We start from the raw sequence: 24,764 nt of genomic DNA, 5'->3' as shown, positions 1-24,764 counted from the left end.
TCCCCCGCCCACCTTAAAATCCATTCCCCCCTTCCCTCTTCAAAGGCCCTTCTTCCATTCCCCCTTTCCTCTTCCCATTCCTCATTCTCTCTCTATGATAGAACACCTACCCTCCACACATAAATTCCCTCAGCCCACCCAAAACATAGTTGATTCCCTCTCTGCAAAAATCAAAGACTGAATAACCACAAAAAATCAAAATAGTTCTAAGTATTTATCTCCGAATTCCATATATGCACTCAACATAAAGCTGAGAGATAGAATATAGAAGTGATCAACCGTAACATCTCATTCTGAAATTTAATTGAATTTGCAAAATTCTAAAGTGAAAGTACGACTTTAACCTTAAGGTTCCTCGGTAGTTTAGAGTTGACTTTTTACTCATGGCTCATGTTGGGAAGTTTCTTGGTTCCTTTATGTAGTGCTCGAGCTCACGAGTTTGTAGACATGTGGTGGGTCCAAATCGGAGTTGAAATGAAGAAGTTACGATCTACAGAAGTGTAATGGCACAATCGTAATTTTTACAAAGTTAAATTATAAAAAGCTGGACGGATAGCTTATTCTCACTCTCTCTCTCTCTCTCTCTCTCTCTCTCTCTCTCTCTCTCTCCTAGTGATGCCGTCACTTTGACTTCCGGTTCATCCTCTACCTAACCCATGTCATTTCCCAGCTTGAAAACCCAAGGATTGAGGGCTGGAATGACGGGAATTAACGGTAGCTTCGAAGCTTTTTCTGATCATCGTTTTTGTTGATCGAGGTAGAAAACTTCATCTACTCTTCGTGCTCTATCTATTTATATATGTGGTTGGGATCGATTTTGGAGTTTTGGAAATTAATCAAAACACCCATATTGAGCCGATGGTTTTTGCTGTTTTCACCCATTTTCGGCCACTTTTTGGCCAAAGTCCAAGACCAAAAGTTGTTCCCCTTGTTAGTTTGAATGTGTTGGTATAGGTATTGGCCAGTGGTTTGAAGATTTTCCGTCGTCGAAAAATCTCAAAACACACCCACCGTTGCCCGGAACGAGTGGCGGCCCATTCCATCTTAAAATGTTTCCCACGTCATTCCGAGCATGATGATCTAATTGGATTTGAATTTGATTACCGTTTGACTATCGAACGGATATTGCGCCTATTATGCGATATCCGGGTTCGATAGGTTCTGATCGTTAGATTGGTTCCAATTTCAGTTATGTTGTTCCCTGTATCTCTAGGATTGTGTAGGAACTTATGGATCGAGAATCGGAGTACCAGATACTCTGAGTCAATGTTCTAGGTTTAAGCGAACCAATCGTCGTTCGATCGTGTGATTGACTTAGATCCAACCGGTCGATCGAGACCAACCTTTCGGACTTGTTTAGTAGATTTTTTGAACCTATGGGAACTTTCGGATCAGAAATAAGAGGTCATGGACCCCACAACCCTAATTGACCTAGGTGGTAGGCCTTGCCGGCCGATCAAGACCAATTGGTTAGGAGGTGTTGTGATTTGGTTTTTTGTTTTAAAATGGTTTTATGCTATTACAATTTTATTAAATATTTGTGAATTATTGTTCTATTGCATTTACTTTTCAAGCATGATACATCTATGTTTATTTTTATTTATGTGTTAAATCATTTGAAATTAGAAATATTTTTGCCTTCAGAAATATTGATGTCTTCGAACATCCTGGATGCCTTCAGAAATATGGATGTCTTCGGACATACAGTTGCCTTCGTAATATCTTCGGACATATTGTTGCCTTCGAATTGTCTTTGGACACCTTAGTTGCATTTGAAAACTCTCCAAAATTATAGAAGGCCCAGACGAGATCATAGGCAAATTATCACCCCGAATCGTCAAGCACACCACCTTCCAACCGGCTGGCACCAAGTAATTCTCCTCCGGCAGCGCCATCTCAGCCCTCCATTGAAGTGAAACGTCACGCTTGGAAACGTCGGCGTTTCGATCCTGGAAACATTATAGCACGGCCTTAACCTAGTCAAAGCCTCCACTTCCTCCTCCCTCTTATAGCCCTTCGTAAACTTCTCGAACTCTCCCGCCATGCGCTCGAACACCTCAGGTGCCATATACGTGAAGGTGGTCCTGGAATCGACTATGGTCCCGCCGGAGCTGTTCTTGTCAGGCCTTAGGTACCTGTATGAAATCTTCACGCTCCGCCCTCCCACAGTGATGCGGCGGAGGCCAACGTAGTAAGAGGTGAGGAAATGTCCCCTTCCGGGGGCTTCTGGGTTTTTCACAAACGGCGTGTAGCTGACGCCTTTAGTTTTCTTGATGGAGTCCTTTCCACCGAGAGGACCACTGAGCTGCTTTTGTTAGTTTCATCGAAGAGGTGAGAGAGAAGGCAGTAGGAGAATTTTTTGACGGCCAATTGGGTGGGGAGAGAAGCTGGGCCGCGGCCTAACCCGGTAATGCCAGCGGCAGTTCCGGAGGTGTTGCATTTCAGATGGTAGACTTCCACTTGGGTTGCCAGAGCCGTAGGGGTATGTGTACCAAGGGTATCTCCAGGTACAGTTTTTCGATCCGAGTTTGCAATCTGGGCAGTGAATTTTCGGGTAAATCCTAGCGCATTTGGGGTTCAAGCAGGCGAGGGTTTTGGAAGATGAGGACAATATGGGAATAAAAGATTTGACTTTGGCGGTGTTGTTGAGGTAAATGGAGCAATTGATGCACTGGTAGTTTTTGCCGCAAGGGAACCAAGTTAAATCACTACCAGTGTCCATGATGAAGGGGAGGGTTTGGGGAGGGGTGTGCCAAAGCTTAGGGGAAGGAGGAGTAGCTTCCATAGCTGTGGGAGAAAAGTGGGATTTTGGCGTTGGTATGAGGAGGGGTAGTTTGGGGATTTTTGAGGTGGTGGGCTCTTTTCAAAGAGGAATTTGCTAAGTAGCTGAGGTGCTGGTAAGGATTGGGATGTGGGTTTTGGGGTAAATGTGAGATGGGTATGATGATAATATTGGAGGAAGTAATATACGGTACAAGGAGAAGTAGAGAGAGAAAGAGCAGCATAGAAGATGAAGAAGAAGCCATGGTTTTGATAGATTGGATAGAGGAAGCTTAATTTTTATTGTGGTTCTTAAGGATAGAAAATGTGAGTGCCAGTTAGGTTGGATGATGAATTTTGCCAGCTTCAATCTTTGATAGCAAACAGGTGTGTCTTTGTGTATGTGTTTAAGCATAGAAAGAAAGGCTTACATGTCGAAACCAAAAGAATAGATGAGTATGGTTTCTACTTGACCTTTGCAAAACAACAATTTTGTTTGGCAGCTTGTAAATCCTCTTTTGGGTTGAGGTGTTCAAATTCCAATTTCATCCGTGCTCACTTACAAAGAGAAATGAATTCAAAGCAAAAATAGAATTAACAGATGCATGTCACTCCTTGAATGTTTCGTACACTGGTCCAAAGAAGCTGCTTCAAAAGTTTAAATCATCCTCTTTGTGTCATGCATGTTGGGAAACAAATTAAGTGGCTGATATTGTAGCAAAATATGAGCATGCTTGTACGAGTCCCTGTCATTTTCCTGAAAGAGTGTTACATAAATTATACTTTGATTTGTATGGTATAAAGATCCCTCGATGATCTTCATTGTAAAGTTTTTTTGTTTGTTAAAAAAAAAAAAGAAAAAAAAAGAAATTCATGTCAACTTTGGATTTTCATGTAAATACTAAGGAGTACTTGTTACACTAAGTAGGCAAGTCTTTCTTATTTCTTGTGTTGTTCTAATTCAGTTGTTTTCTTTAATTAGTATTATGTTTTACGTATATTTGACTTCAGTAATTTTTTGGTTCCATTATCCTGACGTTTTATATGCTCATTATTGGACTCAGAAATTCAGTTGTTAGTTTTCAAACATGGATTCTTAGGACCCTATTCGACCCCAATTTCTAAGCTTTACACATTTAGCACAAGTAGTTATTCTAAGTTTTTTATAGTTATTTTGTCTTTTTACACAGAGATTCGATTTTGCTTTTTTGTTTTTAGTGAATTTAATTTTAAAAAATAAATGTATATCATTGGATCGCTTTTTTATAACGCTAGTAAGCCAAAAAATATATATAAATATAAATATAAATATATACATATATATAAATATATATATATATATATACACATATATATATATACATATATATATATATATCATTTTTATTAAACATGGTTTGTTCAAAACAAGTATTAGTTTCTATAATCAGTTTCTTCTCGGTTTATTTTTAAGATATTTAGTCATATACATATTATTAGCACTAAAATTGTAAATAAACCTTACACTATTTAATTTATGTAAACAAAAAAAAAAAAAAAAAAAAATGATAGCTGACCCTATTGCATTTAATTTGGATTATTAAATTACTTTGATATCCTATTAAGTGTTTTGCGCTTTTTAATGAGGTTTTGGGGTTGGGTTTCTTTTAAGAAATCAATGACAGTTTTGTAATTTAAAAGAAGTTAGAAGTTAAAAGCATTTTTGTTATGTAGTAAATGAGTTTTGGGTGTGTTTCTAAAATCTATTTTATATTAGGGTTTCTTTCACTTCCTCGGGCTCGAGGATGGTTAGGCTTTGTACGGATGTTTTTGTGATTTTTAGGGTTTTAAGTAAAAATAAAGCAATTAAACTAATATGTGTATAAGCGTAAAGACAAGAATTGAAGTGTGATAAAATAAATCAAAGCGATAAATAAAGCAAGAACAAAATAAAAGCGATAAGAACGATAAGAGCAATTATTATCCTCTTTTTGGCCGAGTGCGGCCGACTGAAGGAACTTTTTGTCATTTTTCTTTTGAGTGTGAGGCATGCCACCACCAAGCCCCGAATGTGGGCTTGAATGGAATGTGAGTAGATGGATGTGTTGCCCTTCATGACCTTTGAATTCCTGAAGCTCTAAGATTGTTCTGCAGAGGAACCGAATTCAATTTTTGTATTCATATATATATGTTTGTGTGTGTGTGTGTGTGTGTGTGTGTGTGTGTGTGTGTGTTTGGAGGTAGAAAAATTCACCCAGGCACCTTGGAATTACAGCCAGGCTTTCGGGATTGGTCACGTCGGGATGGGGTCTTGCAGTGAGGCAGCCAAAACTTGTTGAAATTGGCCGAGCTAGGAACTGAAAGAGTGCAGCTGGATTTGAAGTTGGTGAAGTCACGGTTGGGCGTTGAGTCCTAGGGCACGGCCGAAGGAGCTGGCTACGAGAATGCGGTTGGGCACGACCGAGTTGAAGGATTGCGGCCGGATTCTAATGCTTGGAGAATGGGGCCTGGGTTCGTCGGGGAAACTTGGGGCTTGCGAGACAGCCGGGAGTGGTTGAATGTAGTTGGGCTGTGTCTAGAGCGGCCGGGCCTGGTGGGGGTATTGCGACCGGATGAGCTAGAGAAAATGGTCAGGCCATGGTAGAACGTGGCAGAGTGTTCAAAGAATAGTCGGGCTGTGTTCAAAGTGCAGCTAGAGATGAAGGTTGGGCTGTGCTCGAATGAGGCAGGATGTGCCCAAAAGAAGTGCGGCCGGGATTTTGGCACAAAGGAAGTGCTGATCTTGGGCAAAGGAGTGGCGGCCGAGTCTTTTTGGTTTGGAATATTATAATTGTTCCGGCTGAAGTCTATTGGTTTGGAATGTATATGAATACAAAAAATGAATTAGGTTCATCGGCAAACTAATCTTAAAGCTTCAGGAATTCAAAGGTCATGAAGGGCACCTTCATGTCATGCCAAGAGATCAAAGGTCCTAGCTGAAGACATTGATTCGAGCTTAGGATTTTTGGAGGATTATATGCACGTGACGGAGGCTTTGCAAGGAAAGAAATCAAGGTTGTTTATAATAATTCAAAATGTTCCAAAGCAAGGAAGAATCGAACATGTTAGAATATCTCCCTCATTGCAATTCGACGGATTGAGGGGGGCTTTGAAAGGATAGATTTTAAAGAAGAGTTGACATTTGGCCATTCAATGGCCAGCCCATGGGCTGACGAATGGACTATATAAATCTCACCAAAAGAAGACGAATACACACAACATCAGACAGAAAAACCTATTTTTAACTTATTTTTCGTCTCGCACTTTTCTTTTCCTAGACTTAGGATTTTACTTTTCAAGCACTTAGTGTAACGAGTTCTTCATTTTTCCTAGCGTAAGTTTAAATTCTCGTTCAATTTATATTTTCTTTGTAGGAACAAGCCTATAATTTGTCCTACATGAATGCCGAACCTAACTTTCTACATTGACCACTTTACGAACCAAGCAAAGTCTCCTTCATTATAAAAAGAAACCCCAAACCCTAAAAGGTAACAGTTGAAATCCTATTTTTGAAAAGGTAACAGCTAAAACCTACACAAAAGGAAACCCATAAAAAACACGTTCGAAACCGAAACCATAAAAAAAAAAACACCAAAGTACCGAACCCCCACACCCACATGTTTCAGAAGTTTGAAACTTAGCATATTCTCCTGCGATATTTCCTCAAAGTCGACACAATCTCCTGCGATATTTCCTCGAAGTCGACACAATAACCCTAAATTCAGCAAGATTCGCTTACCCTCTGCAATCGACATAATTCGAAGGCTTTTGGCAGTTCGAAATTGTTTTGATTTGAAGGCTGTGTGAAAAGAAATCTTTGTTTGATAATAACGTTTGGGGATTAGGGATTTGTTTAACATTCGGCATTAGGGTTCAGAATACACCATATTTCAACACCTGTCCTAAGAGTGGGCGTGAAAAATAAAATTATCCACGACAATTAAAAAAAAAATTCGCGTCGAAGCTGTCAAGTCATCACTTGACGACACCTAAAATTTAGGTACTAATATGTAGTTGACCCTTTCTTCTCTTTTCGTTTTTTCTTTTTTTATGTATCATCTAGCGCAGCTCGTAATTTGAAGCACATCTAATGACATAGCAGGTACTTGTGAGTCGTGACCTTTGTTGAACGAGCAAAGGTTATTGATTAGAATGGTCTGTAGGTAGAAGCCTGCATAGAGACGTGCACACCTAGCCTTTTATATTATTATTATTTCTTTGTCCGAACTATCTTCTTCAATAAGCAATTCAAATAAACTATACAACTAATATAAAATTCCAGGAGATAACAACAACAACAACAAAAAATTGAATTCAAAAAGTAAGTTCTTGAAATTTGGAGGAAAGAAGAGCTAGCGTAAAGAATTGATGATAATTTTCAGATGCCAGTGCTTGAACGAGTCTATATAGCTAGCGTACATGGAAAACTCATCTTTACATAAAGAAGTAGCATTTCATTCATGGCCTTTTTTGTTTTGCTACTCTTTTGACATTTTCAAGAGATAATTTGCTGTACATTCTTTTTGGAGAATTCTGTACATTGAATCAGCAATTATCACGTGAAAATATAAGGACCTCAAGATCGTTCCCACTCCAAATATAAGGACCAACAACCAAGCTCATTGGTGTAGAGAAACTCGCAAAATCTCTGACAATGTAGCCCGATTACTGATTTTTCAATAAAATACTATTGCCTTCTCTCCAAACCAAAACAAAAAAACAAAAAGTAATGTTTGTTGTTTCCATTACAAGGCAATAGAGTAAAGGGTCTTTTTCTTTTCTTTTTTTTCTTTTAAGGGAACTTCTACGTACGGTACAAGGAAAACTTTGTTACTGAACTGGAAAATTAAGGATCAATTCATAGAATCAAAAAGCAGGGCATTCTGAATAACATGAAGGGGCTCCTCAAACGAACTAAAACAATCCTCTTTAGAGCGAATGTAATTTAATTTATCCTCATATTCAACGTCAAAAGTTATGAATTCCACATACAATTCTCATAGCAATTTTCTTTTCTTTCAAGATTACCTCTAGATCGTTTCAAATAAGATAAACATTTGCAGTAATGACATTTTGTTTACCTGAAGATCGTTTCAAATAAGATAAATATCTTGCTTACCTTTTCTTTTAGTGCTTTTTCTTCCCAGAATATAAGGTTTCCATCAAGGCGTTTTTTTCCTTTTTCCATTTTTTTACCATCCGTTACGTGATAAAGATTTCTCCTTAAATATATGGAAAAGAAAATGGAACCCCTTATTGGGAAAGAAAATTTGAAAATTAATCTTTGAGAAAGATCGGTATTGAAAGGTTGGTGTTTGAACTTTCTTTTGAAAACTACTTTTCTGCTGGACACGAATTACAACCCAAGAAGAAGGAATAGGATCGAGTGTAAATTTCTTGAAGGCCAACGACTTCCTCCAAGAAGCGGAAGGTTTGTATACGATCAATCCTGTAATGTTTGTTTAGATAAGCCTCTCAAATAAGTTTATTTGATTGTAAATCTCACTTTGTATTGTATTCCAATTATTCGACTGTCAAATTTTCATGTCTTAATTCAATGATATCTCTACAAAAAAATACCCATCCACACTTACAATAAAATCCATTGTGACGCAGTTTTAAAAGTTTTAAAATTAAACTTTGTAGCAGTAATGTGTGTTTGTAATTGGTACTTAGGTGAGGAGAGTAAATTAAACACTAATTGAAAGACTTAATGTTTTGATACAAAATAGAATAACTATTTTAATCGGGTGATGGCGTTTGTTGTTTGGTTTTTTTAAAATTTATTTTTAATAACCAAAATAGTGTTTTGATATAGAGTAAAAACATGATGATATTATAATTTTTAAATCAGTTTTGTTTTGTTTTTGTTTTTGTTTTTCTTTTCAGAATCTTTAGATTAGATCTAAGGGTGGTTGATCACAATTTTCTTGAATCATAGGGTCCACGAGAATAGGACTCGTATTAAACATTATTCTATCAAATAACTTAAAATGTTCATATTTTTCTGAATTACAATTACCTATATGAGCAAAATAAATATGAAACTAACTAGGTTGGATTGGAATCTCACAAGCAAATCCATCATTTGATCCAATCATGTAATTTTTTAAAATTAGGTATCCAAGATAATCAATCACAAATTTAGCAACAAAACACAACAAAAAGCTATAAAAAAATATATAAAAAATTGATCTAGTGCTGGTTACTAAAATTTGAAGGTTTTCCTAGTATTGAGAGAAAGAATGTTTAACCTTAAATTTTAGTTGTGAAGAGAGAAGAAAAGCTTACCAGAAGAGGAGGTGTGGGGTGTGGTCAAAACCTTAACTTTTTGGGGAAAGGGAAATGCTTCGAACTGATAAATAAAATCACACAATTGTCGACTTAAACTTCCGTTTGAGTGTCTGGGCTTGAGAAATTGTGTGAGCTGGCTTGAGAATCGTCGAATGGAAGAATGATTCTCACTGTGAATCGTAATGGTTGAGCATCTGAGGGTTTTAGCAAGAATGGGGCAGTGATGGAGGAGAGAGAAGAAAGAGAGAGTTTCAGAGGGACTGCAGGAGAGTTTTGTTCAGGAGATGAATTTTTAGGGTACAGTTTCAGAGTGAGTGAAAAAATTGAGAGGGAGTTAGAAGAATTGGGGCTAGATTTTGAGAGGGAGCTGAAGTTTCAGAGAGAGTTTGCGAGATAGAGTAAAAATTTTGGGTTTGGGCATTGTCTCAGACTTTAGGCATCAGAGGTATATTACCAAAAAATGACCCTCTTAAAAATAAAATAAAAACTAATCACTTTAGGCATCTATATTTCTGTAGATGATGCTAAAGGGGGATAAAGGCATCGTCATAAATGAACAAAAATGCGCGTTGATGTCTTTATACCTGTTTAGTATCGTTATTTATGAAATTGATGCCTAATCTACTAATAGGATCGATTTCGCTCTTTACCAATGCGTATTTAGTGTTGCTGTAAGTGAAATTTGACGTAGTGTCACAACCTTTCAAAAACACCTTTCCTGAAGTGACGGCTCTAAGGAGAATGAAGGGTCCATTTACCCAAAATTCCTATGTTAGAAAAGGACAGACGAAAACAGAAGAATATCATAGAATAAGACAAAATTTCGTAAGGACCCAGCTGGAATCACACATGAGTTGGCGATCCTTATGATTTACTAAAGATGACTAGTCATACACATACAAGATGACTAGTCATAACCTAATGCATTCTAATGAATGTAATGTGAGAATTACCTTTGGCAATGCATGAGAAATATAAAGCATGTGTTCAGTCAAGTACAAAAAAAGCACCCCTTATCAAACTACATGGATTACAAAAGAAGATGCCAAGGAGTATTCCCAATATCTGATTACAAAATGTACTACCCTTGTTGAATACAAAATATACCTCCATTAGCTAGGTCCAAAATGGACTCCCCCTTAACCTAAACTGCTCTTGCTAATGAGCCTTCAGAAGCACCAGGAAGCAAAACAAAAGTAGAAGGGCCAACAACAGCATTGAGATGTTTTTATGCTGTTGTTAATCTTGATCAGTATAAGTTGGTTGGCTCTGGCTGGGTGGCATGTTGCATGGCCTTTATATAGAGGAAGTACGTGCTGCGCATGAGAATAGGAAGCAATGATGAAATAAATTTCTTTGCAAAACACACGTACATGCAATTAGAAGGGTACAAAGGAAAGTTTCATAGTTGAATGAATAGCCAAACATGGAATAGTAGCCGCTAATTCTGGTCGAGTCTCCTAATTAACCACATGATTTGCCTTCATGTACAGTATTCTATAAAACATCCTCAAGGAATGTATACCATTTTGTCTCTGCACTTAACAGAAAAGTTAACAAAATTGATGGTAAGACCATTTGTTCTAACGAAACTAAAGTTAAAGTACCACGGGAACCATTTTGGAAATTAAGTTCTCAAATGCAAATCGGGTCTAAATTCAAGGACTAATAAAACGATTAATCCTTTAATTCTTCCCATAATAAGCTTTTGTTCAAGGCATTTTTTTTAATGACTCGGCTGTGAGTATAATTTATTTCTTGAAACAGAGTGATATTTTGAAGAGCAAAGAAGAACGTGGAGAATTAATGATAATTTTCATATGCTATTGCTTGGACAAGTCTATGGCTAGCGTAATTGCTAAACTCATCCTCACATATTTCTTGTCAAACTTATGCCTTCACTGTTCCAAACAATTCTCATAGCAACTTTCTTTTCATCCTCTTTCAAAATAACCTCAAGATCGTTTCACATGAGATAAATATGTAGTAATGACTTTTTGTTTATGCGTTTCTTTCTGTGCATTTTAATGTTATTTTTCTTCCTATCATAATTAAGCTCTTTCGTGGGTTTTTTTTTTGGGAGATTCCTTATTATACCTAATATAAGGACTCAAATTTAAAATAAATAAAAATCCTATATGAAATGGACTTTAGAAACAAGCCCAAAACTCATTTACAACATAACAAAGAGGCTTTTAATTTCTTGTAAATTACAAAACAAGACCAACCCCAAAACCTCAGAATCCCAAGACACTCAATAGGATATCAAAGTAATTTAATAATCAAAATTAAATTCAATAGGGCCAGCTGACGTTTTTTGAGGTTTTTTTAGAAATTAAATGGTGTAAGGTTTATCATTTTGACTGAATGGGTGTATGACTGAATATCTCTTTTTCTTTTTCCTATCGTTTTGACCTTTTAAATGAGATTATTGCTGGACATGAAGGACAATTTTATGTAATTATTTGGGTATAAAATTTGATTCTTGACAATGGTCAAACTTTTGAATATATTTTTCTAACTAGATTCATTTATTTATAAATATGCCACTAATTCCTTATTACGATATATCTTTTTCGTAGGTACAATTACGCTGAAGGAAGTGAAAGAATAAATCAACCCAAAGAAAGTGCCTGAAGCCCAAATATATTGGGTACATAGGTAGAGTTTTAATTTGAACAATTGTGTGTCAAATTTGTTTCCACAGTTTGACCCATTGGTTAAAGTTCAGTTTATATTGTATCAGTGCACTTATTTCGTTATTTTCTGGTTTTGTTTTAATTATTAGATGGAAAGTTAAGTGGAGGAGTGAACAAGGAAGGAATCAAATATTACAACAATCTCATCAATGAGCTCTTACGCAATGGTGAGTCATCCCACCTCACATGATCAATAATTTATACAATAACAGCTTCATGCACTCATAAAAAAACTCGTTTTATCAAACTTATAACTCGTTTTTATTGATCATGCTATTTATAGGTCTAACGCCATTTGTGACACTCTTTCATTGGGACCTTCCCCAAACTTTAGAAGACGAATATGGTGGTTTCTTAAGCCCTCATATTGTGTAAGTGAAGAAATTTGTCCTCTGAATCGTATTAATAATTTAATTAATAAATACAATTATGACATTCACATTCTGAAATGTGTATATACAGCAATCATTTTCAAGATTACGCAGAACTTTGTTATAAGGAATTTGGTGATCGAGTAAAGCATTGGAGCACACTGAATGAGCCATATACCTTTAGTAACTTTGGTTATGCAATCGGGTCTCATGCGCCGGGACGATGCTCCACTTGGCAGCAGCTAAACTGCACCGGGGGAGATTCATCTACTGAACCATATTTGGTAACACACCACCTGCTCCTTGCTCATGCAGCTGCCGTAAAATTGTACAAAAATAAATACCAGGTACAATTCATTAGTTATTTTATTTGTCATAATATTGGATTCTAAGTTGCAACAAGAGAGAAACTACTTTACTTTTTTGTGACTCTAAAACAAACAAACTATATGTTCTTGTGCAGGCATCTCAAAATGGAGTGATAGGGATAACACTGGTGTCACATTGGTTTGAGCCCCTATCAGAAGAAAAAGAAAATAAAAATGCAGCATTACGAGCTTTGGATTTTATGTTCGGATGGCAAGTGTATTTTGAATTTACTTATGAATATAATATTTACTCCTTGCTAGAGAGCAATATATAATATAATGTCAAGTTAATGCTTGAAATTTTTACATTCTTGTAGGTTTGTTGAGCCATTGACAAGTGGTGACTATCCTCAAAGCATGCGATCTCTTGTCGGAAGCCGATTACCAAAATTCACGAAAGAACAATCCAAGTTGCTAATTGGTTCATTTGATTTTCTTGGACTAAATTACTATGCTGGTTACTATGCAAGCGATGCACCTCAAAATAACTCTGTATATGCAAGCTACACAACAGATGCTGGAGTTAATCTTTCATGTGAGTAAAAATTCAAAATTTAATTCATGCAATTTGAGTTTATAGACTAATTAGATTCTGATATTCATATACGTTGTGGCAGCTGAGCGTAACGGGGTCCCCATCGGTTCAAAGGTACACATCAAATTACTAGATTATGCCTTTATGATTTTGACCATTAATCGTTTTGCACTTACAAATGTGATTCCTAAAAATCTAAATATCTTCAAATTTGGGTGCAGGGTGCTTCGGAATGGCTAAATGTTTATCCACAAGGAATTCAAGATCTTTTACTCTACACAAAGAAAAAGTATCACAATCCAATCATTTACATTACTGAAAATGGTAATTATTTCTAGCCTTGAGTAATTGCATGATCAATGTTTCACATATTTTTGGTGTAAAACACACACAAGCAGTACAAAGTCTCTAAATTTAAAATGTATTATATTGTAGGTGTGGATGAGTTCAATGATCCGAAATTATCACTTGCCGAAGCCCTTAATGATACCCATAGAATTGACTACTACAATCGCCACCTTCATTATGTTCAAAGTTCTATTGAGTAAGTGTATTAACAAATTCATTTAGAATATATATATATATATATGGTCTAGCTTTAGATTTTGAGTTATTGATTCATATTATTGACATAAATATGTTTAATTTCTTTTTAGCAATGGTGTCAAAGTGAAGGGATTCTTTCCATGGACGTTGCTAGACAACTTTGAATGGAGTTCGGGATACAGTGTTCGATTTGGTATTACCTATGTGGATTACAACGATAGGCTTAAAAGGCACCTAAAACTCTCGGCACACTGGTTAAAAAGTTTCCTTAAGCCGTATTGAAAACTTGATATCATATTCGTCATTCAATATTTGTAATTAATTCAATAATGTGAATTTTATGTATGTACAATAATTCTAGAGACTCCAAATTTATGTACATACAAAATTTGAATTCCAAATTTGTGTACATGCAATAATTTCAATTTTAGTACTTGTATAAGATTAAATTTCCATTAAAACTCGTGTAAAATTGAACATTAATTTTTAGTCCTTTGATGACTGTCAACATACACATAATTATGAAACTCATTTGTTTGTAGTTCTTTGGCTGATTGTTCCTAATTTTCATCTATTCTGCAACACAAACCCATAATCAAATAAATAACAAATGGCAGATAATGATGACTAGTCAACCACAAGAACACAAACCCAGAAACACATAACATCAAGCGATGACTAGTCAACTGTCAAGAACACATACCCAGAAAATAACAAACCAGAAATTGTTTAGCTAGGAACCTACCACTCGGAAAAACTAGGGGTCATCAACCGACCAGGCAATCCACTAAGCAAAGAAGATTCTTACAAATAAACACAAGTAAGCTCAAGAAATCCTATATCTATTAGGAAGATGAGCTATACCTCCTTTGTGCTATCTTCTTCTCCAACTTAACAAAGCTAGCAGCTTAGTCCTTCATGGCAATGGCAGCTCCTTCTTCAGCTCTTTCATCCCATGGCATCAGCTAACCAGCTCAAACTCGAACAGAAACCAACAATTTTGATCAATGAGAAAATGACCAATTTCTTCAAGAAACTGTACTCTTAAAGACACAAATCTTGAATCTGACCTAGATGTATATGAGAATGTGTTTGTTCCAGCTAGATTTCATATTTCATATTTCCAAAACTTAGGTTTTCAATTCTAGAAACCTATTGCAACAATTAATCAAATCCTACCCAACAATCAGCTAGAGCATGAAAAATAGTCCAGAAAGTATACATGAGGTGTCAGATTTGGTGGTCGGAGGAGAGAACGAGGTCAGCAAAGAATTTGTGAAAACCGAGGAATTTCCGGCGACAGACTCGATGGTGACGGCGGCAGGCTCAACGGCTTTGAAGGTTCTAGCTGCTCGAACCTTTTTCCGGCGGAGCAGTGGGCTGAGGTGACGACGAAGAAAGAGAGAGAGAGTTTAGGGCAGAGAGACAAAGTGAGGAAGAAAGGAAGTTGTCGCGTTGTTTCCGAAAATTTAATTGATCTTGTGCAGCGAATAACACATGGCGTTGAGCAAGGTATGTTTAATTGACCTTGCACGACCAAAAAAAATAATGACGTCGCGCAAGGATGAATTTCCGCCCAAATTTTCAGTACATTGTGTGACGAAATAACCAACGCGTCGCGCAAGGTTGTAATTGCTTCAAAATTTTGGTCACCTTGCGCGACGAATAAAACATACCGTCGCGCAAGGTTGTTATTCCGCTAGAAATTTGGGGTTTGGGGTTTGGGGTTTAGGGTTTAGGCGGGGGAGAGAGAGATTGAAAGGTCTGACTGATATTGCACGACGAATAAACAGAACCGTCGCGCTAGGTTGTGTTTTGTACACTTCGCTCAACGAAATAAAAACGCTTATGTCACGCAAGGTTGTTATTCCGCCAGAAATTTGGAGTTCAGGTATAGGGGGAGAGAGAGACTGAAAGGTATGACTGATATTGCACGACGAATAAACGGAACCGTCGAGCAATGTTGTGTTTTGTACACTTTGCGCGACGAAAAACCTTTTATTTGTTGTGCAAACCCTAAACCTTAAACTAGTTTCAATGATCCAACCGGCAAACTTGTTTTTTTATACTTCGAGATCATATACGCCAGAAATCAGAAAAAACAAACATTCAGAGATCAAGTAACGAGACAAAACTTTTCGATTGGTATAAATTAAAAGTCACGATTTAATGGTTATTTGAACTCCGATTTTGATGATTTTTTACATCTACACTCCTTGACCCTATGTGAATATAATGACCTAATTCGATCATCAATTTCAAATATACATATATATATCTTATATTAAAGTAAAATAAATATATTTGCGCGACAAGTACAATTCATTCTTCATACAAAATGATTTGACGCGACGAATGGATAGGTTGTCGCTCGAAATGGTAACTTTAAGCGACGAAATGCGAGACAAATGTCTTTCGTAGCTCAAACTATGCGCGACGAGGATAGATTCGTCGCGCAAGTATTTGGCGTCATTTACATATTTAGGTCAAATTGTGTCTCATTTTCATTTTTTAAAAATGTTTTGTAAAAATAATTTTCAAACTTTGTATAAAAATGGTTTGGATATATTTATTTACCAATGTTTTATAACTATAATAACTTTCGTTATCGTCACTATCATCACTTTCGGTCTCCCAATCCTCCTCCTCCTCCTCCTCCTCCTCTATAACTACATCATCGTCGTTGCTCGGGCCCACTACAACATAGTATCGTGGAAGATCACTGAGGTCAATTGTAATTGACTGAATCGGTATTTCGATTGAAGACACTTCTTGTATTTGAAACGGTTCTTGTATAACATTTGTATCTCGATGTGTTTCCACGTCATTTTCCATTGAAGATTCTAAACGTTGGTCAGCCACGTTGTATATGTCGTTCTCAGTTGGGTGTAGTTCTGGTATAGCATACACGTTCCTATGATCCATCTTCTGAATAACTTTTCAACCGCTCCCAGCTTTAGCGTCATTTAGATACACAATTTGTGTTGCCATGTTTGCCAAAATGTAAGGGTCGTCATCATACCAAGTTCTATTAATGTTCACAGATAGTAGGCCATGGTCGATTTTAACACTTCCCGCCCTATTTGGGTTGGTATCAAACCATCGACACTTAAATATGATCACTTGGAATCGATCTTTATAAAGCAATTGCACGACAGTTGTGAGCCTGCCATAGAAATCAATGTCCGTACTTCACCTCCACCTGGGATACGGACACTGCTGTTTTGCGTACACAACTTGTAATCTCGTGCAGTTCCCAAAAATTTGACGTCGTTAACATTACAACCTGAGAACAATTCAGCGCGAATCGTGCCGAACGCCAAGTTATATAACTCATCACTGTAAGTGGGGGAATTCGATGATTTCAACTTATTCACCTAATATTATACAAAACCATTGACATGTTAGTTTGACAAAATTAAATACTACAATATATATTTGTCAAATACAGAACACTGATAACTTACAGGATCCAAAAACCATTGTGGAAACAATTCACGGTATTTCTTGGCATACAAATGTGATGGACGTTCTCGCTTCATCATCTCTTCATGCTCATCTAAGTATGCCATTATCTCATCACAATTGTTCAGTACGAACCAATGCGCTACCTCCATGTCATTTCTAGAAAACGACTCTCCTCGTCCAGGATCTCCAAAGGGTCGTGTGCTTTGGGCAAAAACAGAAAGTTTTTCATTTCTCAAACCTCCGTCATTATTGCACTGAGGACGATTGAAAACCGTCTCCACAACTGTTAAATACATTCCACAAAAAGTAAGCGACTCATATTGAACTCAAGCCTCTATAATTGATCCTTGGGGCTTCGCCATGTTGCGTACACTTTTTTGCAGCTCTCCAAGAAGCCTGCCAAAATAAAATGATATGATACAAATTAGGAAGTGTGTGATAATAATGCATACACAAACGATAAGGATGATATACCTTTCTATTGGATACATCCAGCGATAGTTGACAAGACCAGCAAGCAATGCCTCTTTTGGCAAGTGAACCATCACGTGGATCATAAATGTGAAGAAAGCTGGAGGGAATATCATCTCAAACTTGCATAAGACTTGGACAATGTCATGGCGCAATTGAAACATGTCTGTCTTTCGCAATGTTTTTGCCGTCAGTTGGGAAAAAAATTTGGACAACAACAGGATTGGCTTCACTACATCTTCCGACAATAGGTGTCGAATACTCACAGGAAGTAGGCGTTGCATAAACACATGGCAGTCATGGCTCTTAAGTCCAGTAAATTTACCCCCGTCAACATTCACGCAATGTGCGATACTAGAAGCATACCCATCGGGAAACTTTATAGATGATACAAACTTTAGAAACTCTTTTTTGTCATTCGGTTTCATATAAAAAAAATGCAAGATCCCTTCTAGCTTTATCACTGTCTCTATTCATCCATAAACCCCTTCGTATGCCCATTCTTTCCAAATGAAGACGAACTTTGATCGTGCCCTTTGTCTTGCCCTCGATCTCTAGAATCGTGCCCACCAATGTGTCGAATACATTTTTCTCAACATGCATCACGTCTAGATTATGCCTCAATTTGAGTTTCGACCAATATGGAAGCTCAAAGAACATAGGCTTGTGCATCAGTTCATATATGTAAAAGGTCTGGTTCGACTAACTGTTTTCCCGAATTAAGCAAAATCTAAACGGTTAAGCTGTTCCAATATCTCATCACCGAACCATTCTTTAGGTCTGAGGCCACGGTTTGTGTTCCCGTCGAACTCTTTATCTTTTTCCTGCCACTCGTGGTCCCATGGCAACCATCTCCGATGACCAAGGTAACAAAATTTTCTAGCATGCCAACCAGAAGTTACCTCTTCCTTGCATACAGGACATGCTATGTAACCCTTTGTGCTCCACCCAGAAATCATTGCATAAGCGGAAAATCATTCACAGTCCACATAACTGCTACCCGCAAAGTGAACATCTTCCCTGTTGATTTATCGTACATGCGCACACCATTTGTCCATAAATCCTTCAGCTCATCAACCAGTGGCCTTAAGTAAACATCGATTGACCTGCAAGGATCCTCAATTATCAAAACAGTCATCATCATGTATTCTTTTTTCATGTATTTCCATGGTGGCAAATTATATGGGAATACAAAAATATGCCAAGTCCCAATCTAACATTTCGAGGATCAGCAACAAACTCAGGGACCGTTCCATCGAACTCTTTCCCTGCCTCCGCATCTACAGGATGCCGCATCACATCATCATCTACCCGTTTTTCCTTATGTCATCTCATGACTGCGGCAGTATGCGTCGACATATACAATCGCTGCAACCTAGGTTTTAGGGGCAGATAACGCATGACTTTTTGTGGGATCTTAGTCATTCTATTCTGAGATGTCATTTTGAACCTTGACTCATTGCATATAGGGCATGTATCCAACGTTTCATGCTCTTTGTAGAATAACAGATAATTGTTGTTGCAGGCATGAATTTTTTCATATCCCAATCCAAGACCATTCAAAACATTTTCTGCGTATTAATGGTCTTTCAGCAAACAATTGCCATTTGGAAGCATTCTCTTGAAAACCCCCAAAAAGTAATCGAAGCACAGGTTCGACATACGATACTTATTTTTCTATGCATTAGCTTCACAATGGCCTCCCGAACGGAAAAGCTCTCGCACCCCGAGTATAACTCTTGGTTGGCATTTTTTAACAGTTTTTCATATTGTTCAAACTCTGCACTGTCTATTGGTGTAGGCACGTCATCTTCCCCTTGCTGATTAATGTTGGTCGATGCAAATAGAAAAGCATCGTGTATAATATCCATGACTCGATCATTAGGATCCACAATAGGTTCAACATTGTCCACTCTTGTGGCATTTGAAGACGAAACATGATCTAATTGTTTCCCGTGAAGGTTCCAAATGCTATATGTCTAAATCATTCCATTTCTTACTAAATGAAATCTAATATTTCAATTGTCTCCCACAACGTGTCGTTACACCTCCTACAAGGACAACAGATTATAGTTGCACCCGGGTTATGTGTACGTGCATACTCAATAAAATCATCGATTCCATCCAAGTATTCGTCTGCGCATTTATTTAGGTTCTGTATTCACCTCATACTCATAATTCTTGGAACTACAATCACAACAACTTCATACGAAGTCATAATGTCACCTTATGCCTCCGGTAAGGGCCCTATCCCATTCGGGAATGCATAGTCATGTCACGCAATGTACGGCTACATGAGATTAGATTTCGATGTGGATGAATTTCGGCAGCATCTCGATACAGTTCTTGAGGTGTACCGTAGGTATAAATACCTACGTACCACTCGAAGAACGTACAGAGATAACACCGAAATCTCCACAATCGAAACCTAATCCTGTAGCCGCACATTACGTGAGATAACTATGCATTCCCAAACTGTCCAAATAATGGGACAATTCAAGAATTAATTGGACCGCAGTCATGCTTTACGCACCCATGCACGAAATCCAACTAATCCTGAACAGGAAACTAATTGTTACAAAAAATAAAAATAAAAGTACGAAGTTAATTTCAATTAACTTCGTACATCACAACACATTGTGATACGTCACGCACAATTTAACAACGTAATATAAATATAACTTCACAAAAAAATATAAACATAACAAACTAAGTTTAACATAATGTAATTAATTTAACATTTTTAATACATAAAATGAATAAAATACCTTCTCAATCGTTCTCCACCAATCGCTAATTACAAATATCACTAACGACAACGAAATTAATAGCGTTAGTACGAATTGACATTAATACTTTTAAACTAACGGCAAAATTCATATATGAAGAAGAAAGACTTTGCGCGACGAACATATGATTTCGTTGCACAAACTACTGTCGCAAAAATAAAATTTTCTATCGCGCAAGCACGTGTCAGCATCACACTTTTGCGCGACGCAAGAGTTGATTCGTCGCGCAAATTCTATATGACGTGTCGCAAAAGCAATCTTCCGTTGCGCAAAAGCGATCTTCCGTCGTGCAAGAATGTATCGACATCAAACTTTACACAACGGACTATATTTATGTCCCTCAAGGCTTTGGGGCCAAAAAAATATCCCCACTCCAGTATTTTGGTGCCAAAAAAAAATAATCCCACGTTTTTCTTAAAAGACGATAAATCTTGTCGTCACGCTAAGTTGTCTTTCGCAACGACATTTGTCGTCGCACAAGGTTTTGCCTCCAAATAACGAAACCCACTGTTTTTGGTCCACCTTTATGCGACGAAACGTCCAACAGTCGCGCTAGTTTTTCTTGGGCAACGATTTTTGTTGTCGCGCAGGTATTTGGCGCCAAAATAAAAAACCCGCTTTTTTCTTCCTCACTTTGTGTGACCAATAAGTTTTTTGTCGCGCTAAAACTTTTTGTGTGACCCAAATTTTGGTTGGGCCACTTTTCGGTTGTTTGCACGACGAATAATATTTTCCGTCACTGTAGTGCATTTTGCGTGACGAATTCTCGTTCGTTGTGCAAAATGTCGTCTCGCAAATAGTAAAACGTAGTAGTGCCTGTGAGCACGTCAGTAGGTAAGGCAGAGCACAGAAGCCCTGTGAGCAGTGAGCAGGACTATAAGTAAGGTAGAACACAGAAACTCTGTGAGCACGCAATAGATAAGATAGAATACAGAAACCTTGTGATCACGGCAGTGGGTAAGGTAGAACATAGAAACCTTATGAGCACGACATTAGATAAGGTAAAATACAGAAATCCTGTGACCACGGTAGTAGGTAAGGTAGAACATAGAAACCCTGTGACCACGGCAGTAGGTAAGTATGAAACATATTCAACAAACTTGGTTCCACAGATCACATCATCCAACTTTTCACCGTAGCATCATCAATTTTCAACTTTCCAAAATTGTGGATCTTAGGAATCTGGGGCATCAGAGTCACGAGTTAAGTAACCTAATTTTCCTTGTGAAGTAGCATAGAGTTCGATCATCGAAGCCCATATCGCATAGTTGGATCCATTCAATTTGAATCCCAATAGTAGGTTGGTGGACGATTCAGTATGAACCATCATAATAAGGGTAGGAGAAGCAGTAGGTGAAGTAGAACCAGAAGCAAGTGAAGAAATAAAGGCATCAATATTCGGCATGGTGATGAATGGCTGGATGGCGCCAAAAGGGGCAATAATAAGGTAGACGATAGCGGCGGGAAATAGATAGTGTTTAGGGTTAGGGTTTTTTATGTTGTTGATTGAAACACAATAACAACATCGTCAATGATAAGGGAATGAAAAAAGAGAATTCCTACTAATTCAACGGAAACTTCTCTTCATTCCCCCTCTCCCCCCTTGAAGATAAGTGGTCGTTAGAGCCAAGAAATAGGCAATATATTCATGGAAAATAGAAACATATCATATCATTTTCACTCCACCCCCCCCCCCCCCCCCCCCCCCCTCTTTGAAGAGGAGAAGAGGAAAGAACTTAATTTACAAGGAGAATGCAAGCACATGTCACTTAATGTCCATTAAATTTACACTTAATTTTGATGATCATTCTTCACAATAATTGCAAAGCTTTGTATACTGGGAAGCCACATTACCCTAGCTGATCTTTTGGCTCTATGTGCTTTCATGTGTGAAACCCCCACCACTACCCACTCCTTTGAAGCATCATCTTGATGTGAAGGAATTGAAGGATTAGATTGGACTCTGTCCATGTATTTTAGTGAGCTAATATACAGTCGCTAAGTTGTTATCAAATACACGTACACGTGTATGGTTAGGATTGTAGACTTAACAACCAATGTTTTATCCTCGGATGACTTGCTCGAGGCATATATGTCCCAAGGACAATGCTTGGTTCTACAAAGTGCCTTTAGCTTTAACCTCACATTTCTTTTATACCACATTTCGTGTTCATATTTCAGTGAGTAAGTTCTGAGTGCCTCTCTAAACACATGGAAATCTGCAAACATCATTCTTAGTTTTAAATTAGATTATTGCTGCCAGTTTCAGGATTGTATTCTTTGAACCTTCTCTCATTATCTTCACCATCTGATGCACCCCTTAAAGTAACAATGTCGGAATCCGCCAACTAATTGGAAATCCACCATAAAATTGAGTAAAACTCATAGGTATTTGATTGATAATAAACTGAATTTTTCAAGATGCCCCAACCCATTCCTTTTTATACAATAGAAAACCCTAGACTTGCTTAGAAAGTTAATTAGAAAACAAAAAGAAAATAACAAAAGCGTCCCAAAATATTCCTAAGTAAAATCATATTAGGAAAATAATATCATGATAGATAACTTATTCTAAAAATAAAAAATAAAGCATTAAAGTGAATATAAATCTTGACTTAATCCATAATTGCTTCAAACTTTCTCAATCAATTAGAAAATCCCAACGATAAGCCTTCCTTCTTTTCCTAGGCTATAATTGATGCTCAACGATAAGCCTTCCTTTTCTAAATTTCCTTCGCAGGAAAAAGCCTATAATTTTTCCTACAACAAGCCCCTTCACTTGTAACTCAACCTCCAGTTCTCCTTAAAAAGAACCTAAGTAGACACAGAACTTGATGTGTGTATAAGCTCTTCAATTTGTGGCATTTGAACTTGCTCATACTTGGATGGAAAAATCATATAATTAATTCCATAAACAAAATTAGAATATGCGAATTGAGAATCAAACTCCTTGTATGAATTATTTTCCTCTCAAACTTCATATTTATCCATACCATTAATATCAGAGGAATCCAATTGTTGTTCTTCATTTTTTGGGAAATCTTCAACAACAATAGGAGTTTCAATTGGCATAATCTCTTGTTTTTCTTTAATCTCTTCTTCCATCTTGTGGGTTACTATATCATCAATTTATTCAACATCCATCAAAGTTTCTTTTTCTTTGACTTCTTCCTCCATCTTTTCTTGACTCACCATGATATTGGGTTGAGCAATCCTGTAACCATTCCCTAACAAATATATATCATACTCAAAATGAAAGAATTTTTTCACAAAAAGTCTCTTCATCCAACGCCAAGAACTAATAGGATTACCTTTTCTTTTTTTTTTCCTGGATTTTCGCATATGATCCCACCAAGAAGCGACATTGTCAGGATGCAACAATTTGCACCATCTACTCTTCTGGTATCATTATTGAATTAAACATTTCCTTTATATCTGCAACCCATTGGAGAAAGCCTTCAATGCTGTCAATCCCCATGAAGTATGGAACAACTGCAACATCAAATTCGTTGAGAGTGATTGGTTCCCCGTCTCCATAGGTCCTATCTTCTTCCTTTGGACGAGCCATTGGAGACACCTCGAGTCAGGCAAAACCTGGCTCTGATACCAACTGACGCATCGAGATAAAAAGGAATAGGGAGATTGAACGATAACCCTAAATTCATAATGTCGAAATCCACCAGCAAATTGGAATCCACCAGAAAATTGAGTAAAACTCAAAGGTATTTGAGGGATAATAAACTAAATTTTTCAAGATGCCCCAACGCATTCCTTTTATACAAGAGAAAAGCCTAGATTTACTAAGAAAGTTAATTAGAAAACAAAAAGGAAATAACAAAAATTTCCCAAAATATTCCTAAGTAAAATCATAAGCTTATAATTTATATTTATATTTTGTCCTACATGAATGCCTATAATTTATATTTATATTCTCGTTCAATTTATATTTTCTTCGTAGGAACAAGCCTATAATTTGTCCTACATGAATGCCGAACCTAACTTTCTACATTGACCACTTTACGAACGTAGCAAAGTCTCCTTCACTATAAAAAGAAACCCCAAACCCTAAAGGGTAACAGTTGAAACCCTATTTTTGAAAAGGTAACAGCTAAAACCCACACAAAAAGAAACCCATAAAAAACACGTTCGAAACCGAAACCATAAAAAAATAAAAAAATAAAACACCAAAGTACGGAACCCCCACACCCACATGTTTCAGAAGTTTGAAACTTACCATATTCTCGCGCGATATTTCCTCGAAGTCGACACAATAACCCTAAATTCAGCAAGATTCGCTTACCCTCTGCACTCGACATAATTCGAAGGCTTTTGGCGGTTCGAAATTGTTTTGATTTGAAGGCTGTGTGAAAAGAAATCTTTGTCTGATAATAACATTTAGGGATTAGGGATTTGTTTAACACAGTCCCGATCTCTTGGACCACAGG

General features: G+C 37.2%; 2 protein-coding genes across 2 annotated transcripts; one reads left to right on the top strand and one right to left on the bottom strand.

Moving 5' to 3' along the window:
• Positions 1–1,837: 1,837 nt before the first annotated feature.
• Positions 1,838–2,785, bottom strand: LOC117630267 (probable aspartyl protease At4g16563). Its single transcript, XM_034363014.1, has 2 exons — positions 2,405–2,785; positions 1,838–2,305 (listed from the first exon to the last, which is right to left on the bottom strand). The coding sequence occupies exons 1-2, from the start codon at positions 2,783–2,785 to the stop codon at positions 1,838–1,840; spliced, it is 849 nt and encodes a 282-aa protein (XP_034218905.1).
• A 9,071-nt stretch (positions 2,786–11,856) lies between these two features.
• Positions 11,857–13,873, top strand: LOC117630266 (beta-glucosidase 12-like; the record flags this gene model as incomplete). The annotated part of the gene is made up of 9 exons (XM_034363013.1): positions 11,857–11,938; positions 12,055–12,142; positions 12,234–12,489; positions 12,606–12,721; positions 12,828–13,045; positions 13,128–13,159; positions 13,267–13,369; positions 13,481–13,589; positions 13,702–13,873. Coding segments are annotated over 9 exons (1,176 nt in total), but the record flags the coding sequence as incomplete, so codon positions are not given.
• Positions 13,874–24,764: the final 10,891 nt, after the last annotated feature.

This window comes from Prunus dulcis, chromosome 6, assembly GCF_902201215.1.
Source record: "Prunus dulcis chromosome 6, ALMONDv2, whole genome shotgun sequence".
In the NCBI taxonomy this organism is placed as follows: Eukaryota; Viridiplantae; Streptophyta; class Magnoliopsida; order Rosales; family Rosaceae; genus Prunus; species Prunus dulcis.
The sequence above is the reverse complement of the archived record's forward strand: the minus strand, read 5'-3'. Positions and strand labels throughout refer to the sequence as shown.

Bases quoted from the DNA above. Each gene is read 5' to 3' on its own strand.
- LOC117630267 (XM_034363014.1), bottom strand. From the start codon at position 2,785: ATGGAAGCTACTCCTCCTTCCCCTAAGCTTTGGCACACCCCTCCCCAA. The intron at 2,306-2,404 runs GTTAGGCCGCGG...TAACAAAAGCAG, and splicing joins ACTGCCGCTGGCATTACCGG to CTCAGTGGTCCTCTCGGTGG.